Source organism: Myotis myotis, unplaced genomic scaffold (assembly GCF_014108235.1).
Source record: "Myotis myotis isolate mMyoMyo1 unplaced genomic scaffold, mMyoMyo1.p scaffold_m19_p_11, whole genome shotgun sequence".
Taxonomy (NCBI): domain Eukaryota; kingdom Metazoa; phylum Chordata; class Mammalia; order Chiroptera; family Vespertilionidae; genus Myotis; species Myotis myotis.
In genome coordinates this window covers 34,394,658-34,410,547 of record NW_023416315.1, presented here as the reverse complement: position 1 = coordinate 34,410,547, position 15,890 = coordinate 34,394,658, and the positions used below count along the sequence as shown (strand labels likewise).

The 15,890-nt window shown below is 37.6% G+C and overlaps 1 protein-coding gene across 13 annotated transcripts in view; it reads left to right on the top strand.

The window, feature by feature from the left end:
• The window catches only part of UMAD1 (UBAP1-MVB12-associated (UMA) domain containing 1), a 188,437-nt gene that overhangs the window by 125,081 nt on the left and 47,466 nt on the right, over positions 1–15,890 (top strand). For all 13 annotated transcript variants that reach the window (XM_036328074.1, XM_036328067.1, XM_036328072.1 and 10 more), the window contains one exon: positions 5,239–5,306. In XM_036328074.1, the coding sequence (XP_036183967.1) occupies positions 5,239–5,306 (68 nt within the window). The remainder of the gene's footprint in view (positions 1–5,238; positions 5,307–15,890) is intronic.

The window sequence follows — 15,890 nt, the reverse complement described above, 5'->3', positions numbered from 1 at the left end:
CAGACGCACAATGCAGGAGCTGCCCCCTGGTGGTTAGTGTGCTCCACAGCCAACCTCCCATGGTCCTTCCACTCCCCCCCCACCCCCCCGCCACCCCTCCAGTCAGCCACCCGGATTGGTCCTGATCAGCCCGATCGCAGGCCAGGCAGAGGAACCCACCCATGCATGAATTCATGCACTGGGCCTCTAGTATGTCATAATCAATTTTAACTTTGGAAATATTATATAACCATCATCGATGTTGTGTTCATAGACCTCTGCAATATGTTTAATAGGTATTCAGTGAATATAATGGCTCCACAGTCATTGTGAAAAAAATTAAACTTCTTTACTAAACAATTTCCCAGAGCCTTTAATATGTTAAAGTAAATTGGAAAACAACTAAAAGGGAACACATTCTATAGGTTTTCCTCATACTTTTGACCATAGAAATATTCTTTCCAGGTGAACCCCTTGGAACTTGTGTTTTGTAGGCTATAATCTAAGGTATCGAGTTCTAGGTAATTTTTCTCTAATCAAGAAAAGAAAGGAAAAGTTTTCTGTATTCGCATCTTTTCATCGTGGGCAGGCCCAGCACTGTCCACACCAGTCCATTCCTAGTCCTGTTGGGCTCTAGGATGTTCCAGTATTAGCATGCCTCTTTCCCAGATAAGATATGGCCACTTTCAGAAGAAAAGAAAAAAAAACCCACACATACAAAAAACCACATTCTCATTTTTATTGCCAATAAAGCTGGTGTTGAAGAACATGGCTTCTAAAAGGAGCAAATAGGTTTCCTAATCTGAAACCCAGAATTAGATTGAGCTCCATCCAGTTGCAGGATATGCTGGGCCGAGGCAGGCTTCCCACGTGGGAGGAAGTCCCTGTGGAAGGTCAGAGCAGAGGGAGCCATGTGTTTTCTGTGGTCCTCTCATTCTCAAGACGAGGGGAAAAGGAAGGGGCAGAACCACACAGCCAAGTCCTCTCAAATCACCAATCCCAGGACTGGAGTAGAGGGAGGCCTAGCCCCCGCCCAAACAGGTTTGTTCTAGGTGACCCAAATAGGCATGTGGGTTCCCTTCTCATCACTGGGGATTTCTCTCTTTTCCATCTTCCCTTATCCCTAAGTGCTCACTCTTCACCACCATCTCTCTTCTCAACTCAATTCACCCGGTAGAAGGGATCATGATGATAGTCTAATGACTGTCCCTTCCTCATCTCCTTATAGAATTCAAACACAATTCAGCCTTTTATCAGAAAAGGTGGAGTACATATATTTTCTAACACAGGGATCAGGAAATTACAGCCTGGCAGTGGTCTTTGTAAATACAATTTTATTAGGACACAGCTTCCCTCATTGTTTTTTTTTTTTTTAATATATTTTATTGATTTTTTTACAGAGAGGAAGGGAGAGGGATAGAAAGTCAGAAACATCGATGAGAGAGACACATCGACCAGCTGCCTCCTGCACACCCCACACTGGGGATATGCCGGCAACCAAGGTACATGACCTTGACTGGAATTGAACCTGGGACCTTTCAGTCCGCAGGCCGACGCTCTATCCACTGAGCCAAACCGGTTACGGCCCCTCATTGGTTTATATATTGTCTGTGGCTGCTCTCAGCTACAATGATAGAGTCAAAACGTTGCAGCCAAGAAAGTGTGACCCATAAACCTAAAATGTTTTCTCTCAAGCTGTTTACAGAAAACAGTAGCCAACCCCTAATCTAAAATATAAATGAATTTCACTTCAGTTCTGTAAGTCCTGAAAGAGCTTCATTAGTATGTATAAGTAGCCTCTATCATTTACTCACTCTAAATAAAAACTATATTTTAAACCAAGAAAATGGCACCCTGTAGTATAAGAGGGATTTTGGCCCTTAGGAAATTTTCTCGCCTTACAAACTTCTAGAAAAGTATCCAGGGGACTGTGTTTGCTCTGTAGGATTGGAAGAAGGACAGCGGCTTGCCCTGGTCAGAAGTATTTACCATCATCATTGTAAAGGGATGAGAACAGATAATCTGTGGGGCCTGTGGCAGAACAAAGGAATAGAGAGAAGGATCTAGGGGCCCAGGGCATTGGACCAGCTCAGGATCCTGTCTTCAGAGAGCAGGAGCCCTAGCTCTTCTCCTCACACCCCGCTCCCTAACTCAGAGGTGCTTTCTCACCTCAGAACCTTCCACAGAATCCCCAGAAATGGCGACAACGGGTTCTGGTCCTACTGAGACTGCCTTCTACCTGGGAGATCTGGGCATTTCATGGAGTGCTCTGGCCCTGAGGGTTCACTCACCAGTAATCTGGGGGCTTGGGGTGGGGAGAATGTTTTACTGAACCAGAGCAAGAATTCAGTGTGGTGGGATACAGAGGCTTTATGAAATGTGAAGTACTGTGAGATGTTGGTGGTTTTTGTTCTTTCTAAGCAGCTGATTTGCCAATGAAAATTTCGAATCTATCCAGCATATAAATTAGAGCTAACTGATGTTTGAAAACTAAAGTATCTTATTTCACATTTGTCACATGCATCTTTCTTTTATAAAAGTGCCTAACTTTCATGTGGGTTATAAAAAATGGACAAAATAACTGAATTTTTACCATGAAAGAATAATTCGTCAATGGGAGGAATAAGACTTTAAAACTTTATTTCTTTGTGACTTTTCTTTTCTGCTGTTTGTGTAGTTTTCCTTTTGTGCCTTTGTTTATAGACTCTTGCAAAAGGCATTTTTCCTTGTAATCAGTTACTGTTCAATCTGAGTCATTGCCAGACATGGCATTTCAGTCAATAGTGATTCTAGAGTCGCTTCCAGGCAGATGTGCTGTGTGATGCTGGGAACACTGTTGATAGCCGTTCTGGCTATTCAGGCTGTAGGAGAACCAGGGAAAGTCTTGTATAGACACACACCTTGAAATCAGAAAGTGGCAAGGGAAGCACATTGAATGCTTTTAGCCAAATGAGTTTAGCCCAATAAAGTGTTTGTGTGGCTGTGGGATGGAGTAGTAATCATTTTGAAAGGTAAAAAATAAAAAAATAAAAATTGTTCTTGAGGTTTTTTTAACCTAAAAGGCAACAAAGCTTTCATTTCCGGTGATTTGTATTTTCCTAGCATCATGCATAGGAGTTATTAAACACACCCTGACCTCATTGTACATTACCTTGGCTATTCATGCTGCTATGCTCTCCGCCCATAGCCAAACAAACTGAACTCCTTCTTCATTGGTATTGCTGCCTGGGATCTGCTTATCCCTAACTTCCAGAGAGAAGCGGGTTTCTGAAAATAAGACTCTTCTTTATAAGCAAATACATGGTTTAAACACTTAAAAATCAAAATAGTTTAGTGATATCCTAGGTCCCAAAAGTAGGTTGATTTAATTTTCAATTAAAATTAACTATTATCATTTCCATATAAATATTCATTAAATTGATTGGGGTGACACTGGTCAACATGAACATGCAGGTTTCAGGTGTGGGTTTCTATGTTACAAGATCTGTATATTGTACCGTGTGCCCATAACCCAAAGTCAGATCTTCTCCTGTCACCTCATGTTAAAGCCCCCTTCTCCCCCACCTACTTCCCTCTGGCAGTTACCGCACTGCTGTCTGTGTTCTCGAGTTTCAGTTTTGTATCCAACATATGAGTGAAATCATATAGTTCTTAGCTTTTTCTGATTGATTTCACTTAGAATAATGTTCTCAAGGTCCATCCATATTGCTGCAAATGGTTAACTGTATTATCTTATAGATGTAACCCAAAAGTTCCTAATGCTTTTGTTTTAATATGATTTTTTTTAAAAAATCATTAACTGTTTTTAAAATCTAATAAGTTATGCCACAATTATGGATCACTGGTAATAATACATTATAATGGTGTTTCATAAATTTGCCTTTTAGGTTTCACAAATATGTTTTAGAAGAAAGAGACTAACTGCATGCTGAAATACAGTTTTTATTACATACCATTTAGTATTACTTTGTCACAGTTTTATAGACTAGAAACCATAAAGAGAAGTTCACTAATTCAGCTAGTGTTTATTAAACACCTATTATGTGTTCTGTCCTGGCCAGCTATTTATGTTACATATAGCTGAGAACAAAGCTTTTAGGCTGGAGTATGTACTAATGTGCTTGGATTTTAAACACTTTAGGGAGTTCCTTTATCCTAAGTAAAATAACTGTCTTAAGTAAATAAACTACCAATTTAATTATTGCTTCATGATTTTAGAATTTAACAGAATTTTATTTAATCCTTTAAAATTTACACAAGGTTCTTTCTTCCTTGGTAAACTAAACTTTTGTATTTCATAGGGAAAAGTTAACCTCAGCCTTTCTTACTTTCATACTTTATCTCCAATCAAGACCTGTGTCCTTCCTTCTATTAACAAATTCCTAACCTTTAGTATCAGCCAAGTCATCTTCTATGAATTTTGTAATTAACCTGTTGTGGACATTCCTGAGCTGGCTTAATTTTATGGGACAAGCAATTTACAAATGACTAAGTTAACCCCTCATTATGCTTGAAATAAATAGGCTAATTGTTTCTTTACTTGCCCTGTGTTAATCACGGATCATTAGTGATAATAAATAAAAATAGGCCATTAACAAATTAGATTATGCTCATACTTACCTATGTTTGTGTTTGTCTTGTGTCCTTGGAGCCAGCCTAGTCACCAACTTCATTTAGTAGCATAACTCACCCAGGCACAGCCTTAGGAGTCAAAGTATAACTGAAGGCCAGTTTATGAATTTGTTCATTATTCTTTCCTGCTGTAAAGATTGTTCAACATTTGGTTAATTATTACATGCAAATATATGTATCTACATAGAGGCAAATCCACAGATATACAAAACCTTATAAAGCATAAACCTTATAAAAAACTAATTTGGAGGACAGTTATTCATATTATAAAGACTTTTAATTTGAAAATAATTTGTCTTATCTTTAAATTATAAATTTTCCTAGTTTGAAATATGACTTGATTTACAAAATGTGAATTCACTTCATTTGTCCAGTGTAAACCTTTATATAACAGGATATATTTCTGGTTTACATTGTATGTATGCGTATTTATGTATATGTGTGTGTGCATTTGATATCTGAGACCTCAATAAAATTACTATTCTTAAAAATTCACTTATTTACTTTTAACAAAGGAAATAGTAGTTGGTTCCTTATAATATCAAAAGATATTTCAAAGAAATAGGAGACAATTTGGCCTCAATGAGATGATAAAGTTTTCTATTTTGTTTTTCTTTTGCTTCTTAGGAGAGACAGAAAATGAACAGAGAATGGCAGCAAGAGGTAAAACTTCAGAAGTAGAAGGCAACCAGCCGGTAAGTGATACTCCCTATGAGTCCTTTCGGGGTGAAACGAGTCACGGTGACTATATATTTCTCTGAGGATGAACAATCACTTCTACTCTTGCTATGCAGACTGGTGTCTAGGTACCAAGAAACAAGTCATCTGCTCTAATTCAGAGATGACAATAAAGCGTGACTTCCCAAGCGCTAAGCTTTCCTTGTGTTGGAAATAGAAACTTCTTGCTGAAAAGAGAAATAGAGCACTCAGGTTAAAACATTTGAACTATTTTTAACTGAGTGGTTATTTTCTAATAAATAGATAATGTGTGAACCTATAGGGGAAGGTTTGAAAATAACTTATTGGGAACTATATTACATTACCATTTCCAGCATCAAAACGCAGTCCTTGACGTTGTTCTGTAGAAAGACTATGGTATTTGTTCTTTTCCACATGAAAAAGCTATTTGCTCCTTGGGAGTTCTTGAAAATGTCATCAGGACACTTTGGTGTACTATGTAGAAACGTACTAATTTTATTTAATCACCGAAATAATGTTTAAGACTTAGGGGGAATGTTAATTTTTAGGGCGGAAGGGATATCCATGAGTTTTGAAACTTTCTACATGGTGACATACCTCTACTTACATTCTACTGTAGCGCATAAGGGTATTGCTATATATAATGGAGTGGGGTCAGGGGCCTGGCCTGCTTGCTTTATCTCCATATCCCGAAAGCCTAGCACAGAGTAGACAGTCAAGATTTGTTGAATGAATACATGAATGAATACAATCATGAATTTTAAGTAGCCAGTAATATGTGTTTTAAGAAGAGATATTTTTATTTTTTTATATTCAGATTTTCCATAATGAATGAATGTTTTATAATCAAGAAGAACTTATTTAAAGAGAGATGTAGGGAGGAAATTTATGCAGAGGAAGAAAAGTGTCGTTTTTCCCATAAAACTGCATTAGTTTTTCATTCATGTGGACAACAAATATTTATTAAGCACTGACTGTCTTCAAGGCACCGTATAGGGCAGTGATGACGAACCTTTTGAGCTCGGCGTGTCAGCATTTTGAAAAACCCTAACTTAACTCTGGTGTTGTGTCATATATAGTAATTTTTTGGTATTTGCAACCATAGTAAAACAGAGATTTATATTTTTGATATTTATTTTGTATATTTAAATGCCATTTAACAAAGAAAAATCAACCAAAAAAATGAGTTCGCGTGTCACCTCTGACACACGTGTCATAGGTTCGCCATCACTGGTATAAGGAGTATACAGTGGTGAAAAAACACAGATACAAGGACAAAGAAATAGGTTCCATCTATACATTGAAGTAGCTTGATCTCTTTCATGTATTCAAACATTTTGTGACTGCTGACCATAAGTAGCATCTTTGATGGGAAATAAAGGTTGGTGTATTTGAACTTTGGGAAAGAACCACCAGAATGGTTTAGAAATCATCCATAATTATTGAGTTTAATTGCTTAGTTATGGGATTCGCTGGAAATGTCTGAAGTACTTGGTTATCTTTCAAAGTTGATTCATTGATGGAAAGAATTCCAAGGTTAATAACTCTTAAAGGAAGAAAGTTTTGAGATTATGATCCTCCCATGCTCATTATTGTGCTGTTTTCTAGTCTATTATACAATCAGTCCTTAAAAAGAGTGGGTTTGTATACTCATGCTGTAAGAGATATTTCAGAAGTGCCTTCTATTTGAGTGGCGGCGGGACATTCAGAGGGTAGTGTTTGCTATCAGAGAGCTTACTTATGTAGCAAAAAGTAATGGGGAGACTGCAAATGAGACCACAGGGGTAAATCCAGTAAAAGAGGCTAATAATAAAGTCCTTTAGAGTCTGTGTGTGATTTGCCACAGAAAAGCCAAATAATCATTTACCTCAACCTTCAGTGTCTAAAATGGAATTCATTCCTCTTCTTTAAAGACCCCAAAACAAAAACATTGCTGCATGTTCCCCACCGTTGCCCCATCCCACAGTCTCCCTTGATCAGTCAAGGTAAATCTTATCCAGTCTCATGGTGTAATATCTATGTAGCCCTGGCCTGTTTTTCTCAGTGGTTAGAGTACCAGCCATGGACTGAAGGTTTGCAGATTCCATTCCGGTCAAGGGCACATACCTTGGTTGCAGGCTAGATCCCCAGCCCCTGTCGAGGCACATGCTGGAGACAACCAATGGATGTGTCTCTCTCACATCGATGTGTTTTTCTCTCTATCTCTCCCCCTCCCTTCCACTCTCTCTATAAATCAATGGGAAAATATCCTTGGATGAGGATTAACAATGAAAAATAAATTAAATAAAAATATTTTTAGTTAGAGGCTGATGACTGCCGAAGTCTATCTGCACCTAGACCTATCTCCTGAACTCTACACTATGTCCAACTGCCTACTTGCCGTTTCCCTTACAAGTTTCTAGATCATTTAGCCTTTACTTGACCAGAGAAGAACGGTTGATTCTTGGCCCTGCCACCCTGAGCTTCTGTCTGCTTAACTTCCCACTAACTCTGTTGAATATCACCATCCTCCCCACAGTGGGTTAGAATCCAAACCCTGTCTTTCCCTCACACTCCACAGCCAGTCCATCAGGAAGCCTGTTGCCTCGCCCTCTATGCCCAGAATCTGACATCTGACCGCTTCCCAACATGGTACTGTTAGAACCAAGTCTAAGCCTCCACTTTCTCCAGGACTCTCTGCCTCCATTCTTCCCCCTTACGTCCATTCTCCACACAGCAGGCAGAAACATAAGTCAGATCACATCCTTCCTGTGGCTGAGCTGCTGACTGTGGCTGCACGGAGTTCCGTGTGCGCTGCAGTCTCTTTTTCCTCTGCACCCTGCAAGCCCCACCCCATCCCCAGCTGCCTTTCTGTCCCTTGACCACCTAAGCTCTTTCCCACCCCAGCCTCTGCATTTGCTCTCCCTTCTTTATCACAGCTTCGCTAGGCTGTCTCCTTATCCAGGTCTTCGTTCAGGTGTCACTTTTCATGACTGTCTCAGCTAACGTGCCCTTCGCCCGTCACTCTCAGAAACCCTCTTTTCTCCAGCCTGTTGATCACCGTCTCAGATTATTCATTTGTTTACTGTCCGCCTCCCCTGAATACAATGAAAACAGACCTCGTGTGCCTCAAACAGTGTCTGTCCATAGAAGGTGCACAATAAATACGTGTTAACTGGCAATCTATATTTTATTTAATGTCATCATCTGTCTGCCAAGTTCAAGGCCTAAAATGACCACTTTGACTCCTCAAATCTATCATCAAGTCCTGTTGATGCTCTCTCTCAAGTATCTTCCATATCTGCTTCCTCATACTCGGACTAGGTCCTCATCTGTTCGCCCAACTGTTGTTAGACAAGCAGTTTCGTACCCAAACCTAGCAAGTTGTGTTACTTTGGACCCCCCAGATGTATTGAAATCTGCAGAATAAAGCTTAACCCTAAAACCCTGTTCAAATGGCACCTCCTTTGTGAGCTCTTTTCCCTGCTCCCTCAGCCAGAGATGACTACAAGGTCCTGCTACCGCTCGTGCTGTCTGGAAGGTGGAGTGTACACCTTCTTTAGCTCATGACCTCAACCACGAAGGAACTGTTCTGCCTGTGGTGTGACACAGTCCCTGCCAATGATTTCTGGGTGGATAAATGAACAAATTAAGTGGCCCCCTGCAAGTGCTGTCTTATGAGCAGATCTCTTCCTTAAATTCTGTTTCCACCTTCTATTTTAAACACACAATTGTTTTTTCCTCTCTGTAAACAATAATTGTATTTCTTAGGCGTTCCCATTTAAAAAATCTGTTGATTTACACTATTTTGGGCACTCTTACAACACCAGCAAGGAAAAGTGTAATGATTTCAGTTTTTTTTTTTTTAAGATATACATCTGATTAAGAAGTGATTCTTGTACCTAGCAGGAAAGATTCTCATTGTTTTAATTTTTAATGGCTATACAAGAAATGTTGAAATATTATTTAGTATGAGAACATATGTGGTAAATTAGTAGGGATTCTGTAAGGCTTAAAACTAACACTCTTAGTTGTCAAAATAGAACTCATTTTTTTCTAAGGACCCTTTGAAGGTGGCTTTTAGTTTAACAAAATAAGGTTTTTGGAGAATTCAGACACACATGTAGATTGCTTACTATTTTCAGGGAATTGTTAGACATGCGGTGGAGAGGACATAGAGATATATAAGGCTCTGTGTCTCCCACTTATGGAAGCAGACATTTTCTATCTATTCATGGATAATTAAAAAACTCTACAAGTCACTATAATATAAAGTGGAATAAAATAACTGATATTTCAAAGGAGGAAGAAATATCATTACTGAGAGAGAAGAAAGGCTTCATGCATGATGTATTTTGAATCATGACAATTTTTAATTTATACAATCAATTTTTATATTACTAAGATAGATTTTTGTGAAATAAAATTCTTCATTAAGAACATTTGAAAAACACAGAAGCAAATCATGGTATGTAACTTCCTTTTCGATGACAGATAATAAAGGGTTAAAGAAATATAATGTGTCTGCGCTACACTGTAGTTTTTTTAATGGAAGTTAAAATATTTTGTTAAGTAGTCTGTGATATTTTCCCTTACACTTTGCAGCCCAGGTATACTTCAAAACTGTGTTCCCTCTCCAAGTACAGCTCTCTCACCGACATCATGGAAATTCTAACATCTAGGTGGAATATAATTTGAAAAAAGGAGATCTAGTTTAGGCATCAAATCTGTTAATTTTTACAGAGTTGAATTATGAGATATTTTAATACCTTTACACAAAAGACTATGAAAAGCCGCATATTTATTTGCATTGGGTACTGAGTGGGACTTTTTACTTTGTGAAACTAAAAGTGCAGCTTTCATTCCAGAAAATTATTTCTCAGTTTGTCTCTTCTTCACTCCCCCTTGCAGTTTTTCTCAATGATGACTTAAATTAGTTACTACTGTTTTTGCTTTAGTGTTCCCTATATATGATCCCAAAGTATTACCATCTAAAATAGGATAACGTAGGGAAACACTGAACTAATTTAGTCATCACATATAGTTTCTCTCAAATTGTGCTTTAGTCTGCATTTTAAGAGCCATTGGTAATTTTGAACAGAATTCACCATATTTTGGGTGTGTAGCCAGTGTAAGCTCCTGCAATCCCGTGTTTGGGTTTTCTAAAATTAGTCATTAGACTCTAGTACTAGTACTTGGAGGAAAAAAGTTATAATTTGGGACTAATTATGCAATTGGAGGACGAGCCACCTCGTTCTGTTTTTGTTTGTTTTTTCTTATTGCCTTTCTGGGTGAATGTTGGGAGTGAGCTGTGATGGCACTGTAGCTACTTAGTGCCTCTGCTAGTCTGGGCGCCTGTGACGTGGGGCTCCAGGGGGACAAACCCACACATTCACGGGAGGTCCGCTTTCAGTCAGTGCCATTGTGACTCATCTCCTCAGGGAATAAACATTACAAGTAAGCAAGTCATTAGTCATTCTTTTCTCATCTAAAGTGTGTTTTATATTGTGAATACGAGAACCATATTAGCTACTAATTTACTAGTGGACCTGTTCATGTTTGGTTTTGTAGGTCTATTTAGAGAGCTACGAATATGTACATTTCAGGTTTTTAATATAATTATATCCAATATTGGTGACTACTATTTTAACATAAACTTTTACTTATTTTTTATTTTTTCCCTTTTAATTGAATTTACTGGTGTGACACTGGTTAGCAAAATTATATAGGTCTGAGGTGCACAGTTCTACAAAACATCCTAACACATACTTTTAGATTGTACTTGTTGAACTTAAATTTCTTTTACTTGCATTACTAAAATTATTTCTTAATTTGCACTTATTTTTAGTCTCCAAGACTGAGAAATATGTTTATTTATTTAGTTCTCTGGCCTAAAATAGCAAAATACAAAAACAAGCCAATAAAAATCTCCCCACAAAACCACAATTCCATTTGTATATTTGTCTTGAGTGACAACTAATTCACATATGCATATGGAGCCATGTATAAAATAATAACTAACAGATGGTAGAGCTGCAAAGTAGGATTTATAAAGATTATTATCAGCTGGTGGTATTGAGATCCTCTTGTGGTTATACTGACAGAAGACACAAAAATTACTTATAAGAATAAACTGTGACACTAATATCCCCCCAACTTCTGTTAACCAAAGTAGCTTATTGCATATTTAATATAATTTCTTAATGAAGACCTAAAACAATCTTACAGCCAATATGTACTAGGAAATTTAATAAACAGCAGTTAGAAAAATGGTAATTAAGGTAGTAGCAACAACAGCAAAATATTTGCTAAAATTAAGTGCATAATATTAGAATCCCTGGAAAATTAAATAAGGGTTTTGGGGACTTGTTTATTGTCATTTCAACCACACTTCTCAATCTAGTACATAGTATTTGATATGTTTTATTTGTGTATTTGTGGACAGTTCAGTTACATGTGGAATTCATAGTTCAGTAATTTAGGGAAAAGTTGATTTAGAAAAAAAGGTATGGAATGTACATATTAGTGAAACATTCATTTTTCCTCTAATGTGTTTTCATACTTCTTTTATGTCTTTTAACAGGGCCTTCAGATCCTAGAGGGACTAATTTCTTTGTTGCTTTTATTTCAGATAGTCATTCAAATGCATGAAAATATCCATGAGCTTTGTGAGTGCCAGATGATGTAGACTTTGGTTGCCACTCCTTTAAAAGGGGAGTAAGATTCTCTCAGTTAAAACTGAGTTCTGTGTGGAAAAGAATTGGGGTTGCATATAGGTAAAGAGATTGAGGGGAGTGATTTTCAAGAATAGTATTAATAGCAAACATTCATCTACTGGATGCTAGGGTTTTGATTTTAAGAATTTTTAAATATAACATGGTATATAAGTTTATGAAATTAAAGTTTCGGAGCTATAAAGATGATTATGAAACTGATTATTCTCATAATATATCATAGTCCAAATACAAGTATAATGGGTATTGATATTGAAGGCAATTTAAAATGGTACGACCCTTTTTAGAAAGCATTTTGGCAGTAAGTATGAAGAACCGTAAAGATGTTAATATACTTTGACAGTAATTCCATTCTTAGGATTCTGTTCTAAGAAAACAATCTTTTAAATCCACAAGAAGTTATATGTGCAAAAAGATCGCAATCCACTCAATGGAATATTTTTCACTTTCATAAGTGAGTTATTTTTTTTCCAATAAAATGTAGACCTTGGTTTCATAATTTTAATTAAAAATATAAGGTACACAGTTACATATACAGTATAATTGCTGCTATGTGAAAACTGCAGAAAAAGGTGGTGTAATACGTGAAAACACTAGGCGTAGTTGCCTTTGGGATGATAGATAGGTAAGTTAAATCCTTCTTTCCAATGTTCTGATTTTCCAATTAGTCTATAATGAGTGCATCCTCTATTTTAAATGACAGTGAGGTTGGTGTGAGGAAGCAATATATTCACTCAAGGGAAGTTTTGCTTAATAGAAGAACTATTTTATAAGGCACTGCTACAACGGAGTAATCTATTGAAGATGCTCTTTAGGAGACATGTTGGTACTTTCCTGCCTTGGTTCATTTAGGCTTAAAATTCCTCAATTAGTTGATCATAGAGCATCATATCTGATCACAATTTGTCAAAATATCTGCGCTCTCACCCAGGGGACTTTTCAGCAAGAAGAAGGGTAAGGTGATTTGGAGGTTATTTTTCACCTCCCATTGGAAGTCACAAGGCCCAAACTTTTCTCTTGATCAACCTGACTGTCAATGTCATTATATCAGTTAGTCATATTCCCCTCTACCCCCGCCCCCAGAAAAGGTGTGGGCTACTGGTTTGAACATGTATTTGTCTAAAAATCTTGCTTTTTCCTTTATATCTATGATGCTGAGACTCTGAAGATTTTAATTTCTCCCATTATAATAGTTTATGAGAATATAATTTTGTCAGACGAGTGTGAGGTTCTTTGTTTTTCTTAATATAATACCCTTTCAAATTGCTGATTTACTGGAAGGTGAAGTTGGATTATTATCCTTCTTATGTTAATTAAATGGTAAGTTTAATTTTTTGATGTGTTTATCACCCGATGCATGATACCTTTTGGGAAGAAGATTTTGTAAAGTGCCTTTCTCCCAACTTTATTTTCATTTGAATTACTAGGCCAGATGTTGTAGTGAGAGTATATTTTTGCTGGATTCCTCTGCTCACTAAGTGTCTGATCTAGACCAAGTTGCTAAGCTTCTCTTCAACTTCAATTCTTAGTCAGTGAAGTACGTTGGTTAGATGCAGTGTCAGACATTTTCCTCCCAGGAGTCCTGGCTCCTTAACTCTTTGAACAGTGATTTGGGATTTTGCCACCAAATGCCAACCTTCCTACTACTGCTTTGATGGGCTATAACGGAAAAAGCAGGGAGGGGGACCTGCTACATAATGAAGATTTGGGGCATTGATTAATGGAGCTTTCATGCTTGTTAGGGAGGACTTGTCTAGTGGTCCTTATAGGTGAAGTGTCAGCCTGCCAAAACCACTCCCAAGATCTTTGCTCTTGCTTACAAAGTCTGTCTTTGGAAATGATAAATTTGGCCACTTTTAACCTATAAATTCTTGACTTTTACATTTGACAATCAGATTAGCATAGGTTGTTGTTGACTGCTCAAAACATTGGCAAGATGAATTAACTTGAGGCAAGCTTATTGGAGTTTGTTAATATCTTTTCTGTAACTTCAAATTTGTATGATTTTGTTACCACTACATCGTTGTCCTAATTTCAGTTTTGCTGGAAAAAAATATATAATCGAAAGGTCATAATTCTGGTATTTTTCTGGCTTCCATTGGGGTTAACTAGCACAGTGAAACATAATGTTCATTCATTCCAGCCTGTGAGGCCAAAATATGTGAGGTGTATGAGCGCTGCCCCTGTTCCCATCCAAAATGCACAGATGGTGTGGGTAAGCCAGTAATGTGGGTTTTACGCAATGTTTCTTGCTCGTGTACACAGTCTGTTGCTCAGCACCAATTATTTCTTGCCAGAAACCTGCTAACCTGCTGCTCTGCAGCTCTGCTTGATGAAGCTAGGTAGCGTAAAGTCACCACGGTGATATTTATTTAACTTCAGCCATCTGAGTTTGTTGAAGTTATATCACTTTCACCGCCTACCTCATCTGTTGATTCATTGCAATTGATTGCAATTAGAATCAGAACTGGAACCTTGTTACTCCTTCATGGAGCTACATCAGACCTAATGTGTGTGTTTATTCTATATGTTTAGGAGGAACCGTAATGTGGAAATACTAGCTTCTTGCTTCACAAATTTAGTGTTCTAGCTCCAATTTAGAAACCATTATTTAAAAAACCATATGGAATATTCTGTTTATGTTTTGGTAGTCATTTCCTTGTCATATTTCCAGCTTTCACTTTTGTCATTTTAAAAACCACAAGCCCAGCAGGGTGAGAGGTCCATGTTGGGAGAACAACTGTTCCCTATTTCCCACAGCCATCTTTTTCTAATCCCCTGCTTTTTAATTAGTAGCAAATGGTCCTTATTTTTTCCTCCTTTGGATCATGTTACCAGCCCTAACTTCTTGCGACTATAGAGAGAGTTTAAAATTAAAGCACAATCACGTTTATGTTGTCTTCACACAACTAGATACTCTTTTCGAAGGATAAATTTCATCCGACTCTATGCAGTGCAAAAGCAGCGTGCAGTTTTGTGCTTGGACTGAGAGGCATTTGCTGAATATTCCACTTTGTACCTTACTGAGGACCCTTTTTGTGAATATGCTCAATGGAGTACACCAATGTGAATACACAGAAAAAAATATATACTTCAGTTAAGCTCAGTTGAATTGACATAGATTTTACATTTCTTTCCAGAGCTAGCAGGCCCCATTCCTCCTGCTAGCTCTGTTTTTTGTTTGCTTTTTTTATGGACTTCTGTATTCTTCTTACCCTGTTCAATAATTGGCACTAATTTCCACCCATTCAAGGACTGTTTAATATCCACTTTGGGGATGTCATATTCTTAGAAACATGCCTTTTACACGTTGCCTTTTAAATTAGTTAAGAACTCATTATGGGTGTGAATTCATAAATTTTGTCTAACAGCAGTTATATAATAGAAAATGTATGTACTAGAACTTCCTAATGTAAAAGCTAAAAGCCATGGTCTTTATTAAGTAATAGCAACCCACGTTTCCCTGCCTTTTTATGCCACTTGGAGAAAGAGAAAAGACGGGCATATACTATACCTAAGAGCACAGTGTAGTGGACTGAAGTACCATTTATATAATAACAAAAAGCCCCTGCAAACGTCTCAGAATCTCTGAACTGCAGAGTCAGTAAACTGTTGCATAAGCCTACTTAAGTTGGTTCCAGTTGGAGAATAATGGAAGGACATTCTGTGTTTGTTCATCTCAGTATTCTGGGATTTGTTACTGGATGAAGCCAGCCCAGCAGAGAGCTGTATCTCTTGATCTCATTGTCTTCCTCCTGCACAGATTGCCTTCCCCGTGTTCAGCTTGATTGAGTAACGCTGTGAGAAACTATTGTGTGGAACACACTGTGACATTTATTATGAATTTTTACCAAGACATCGTCTACT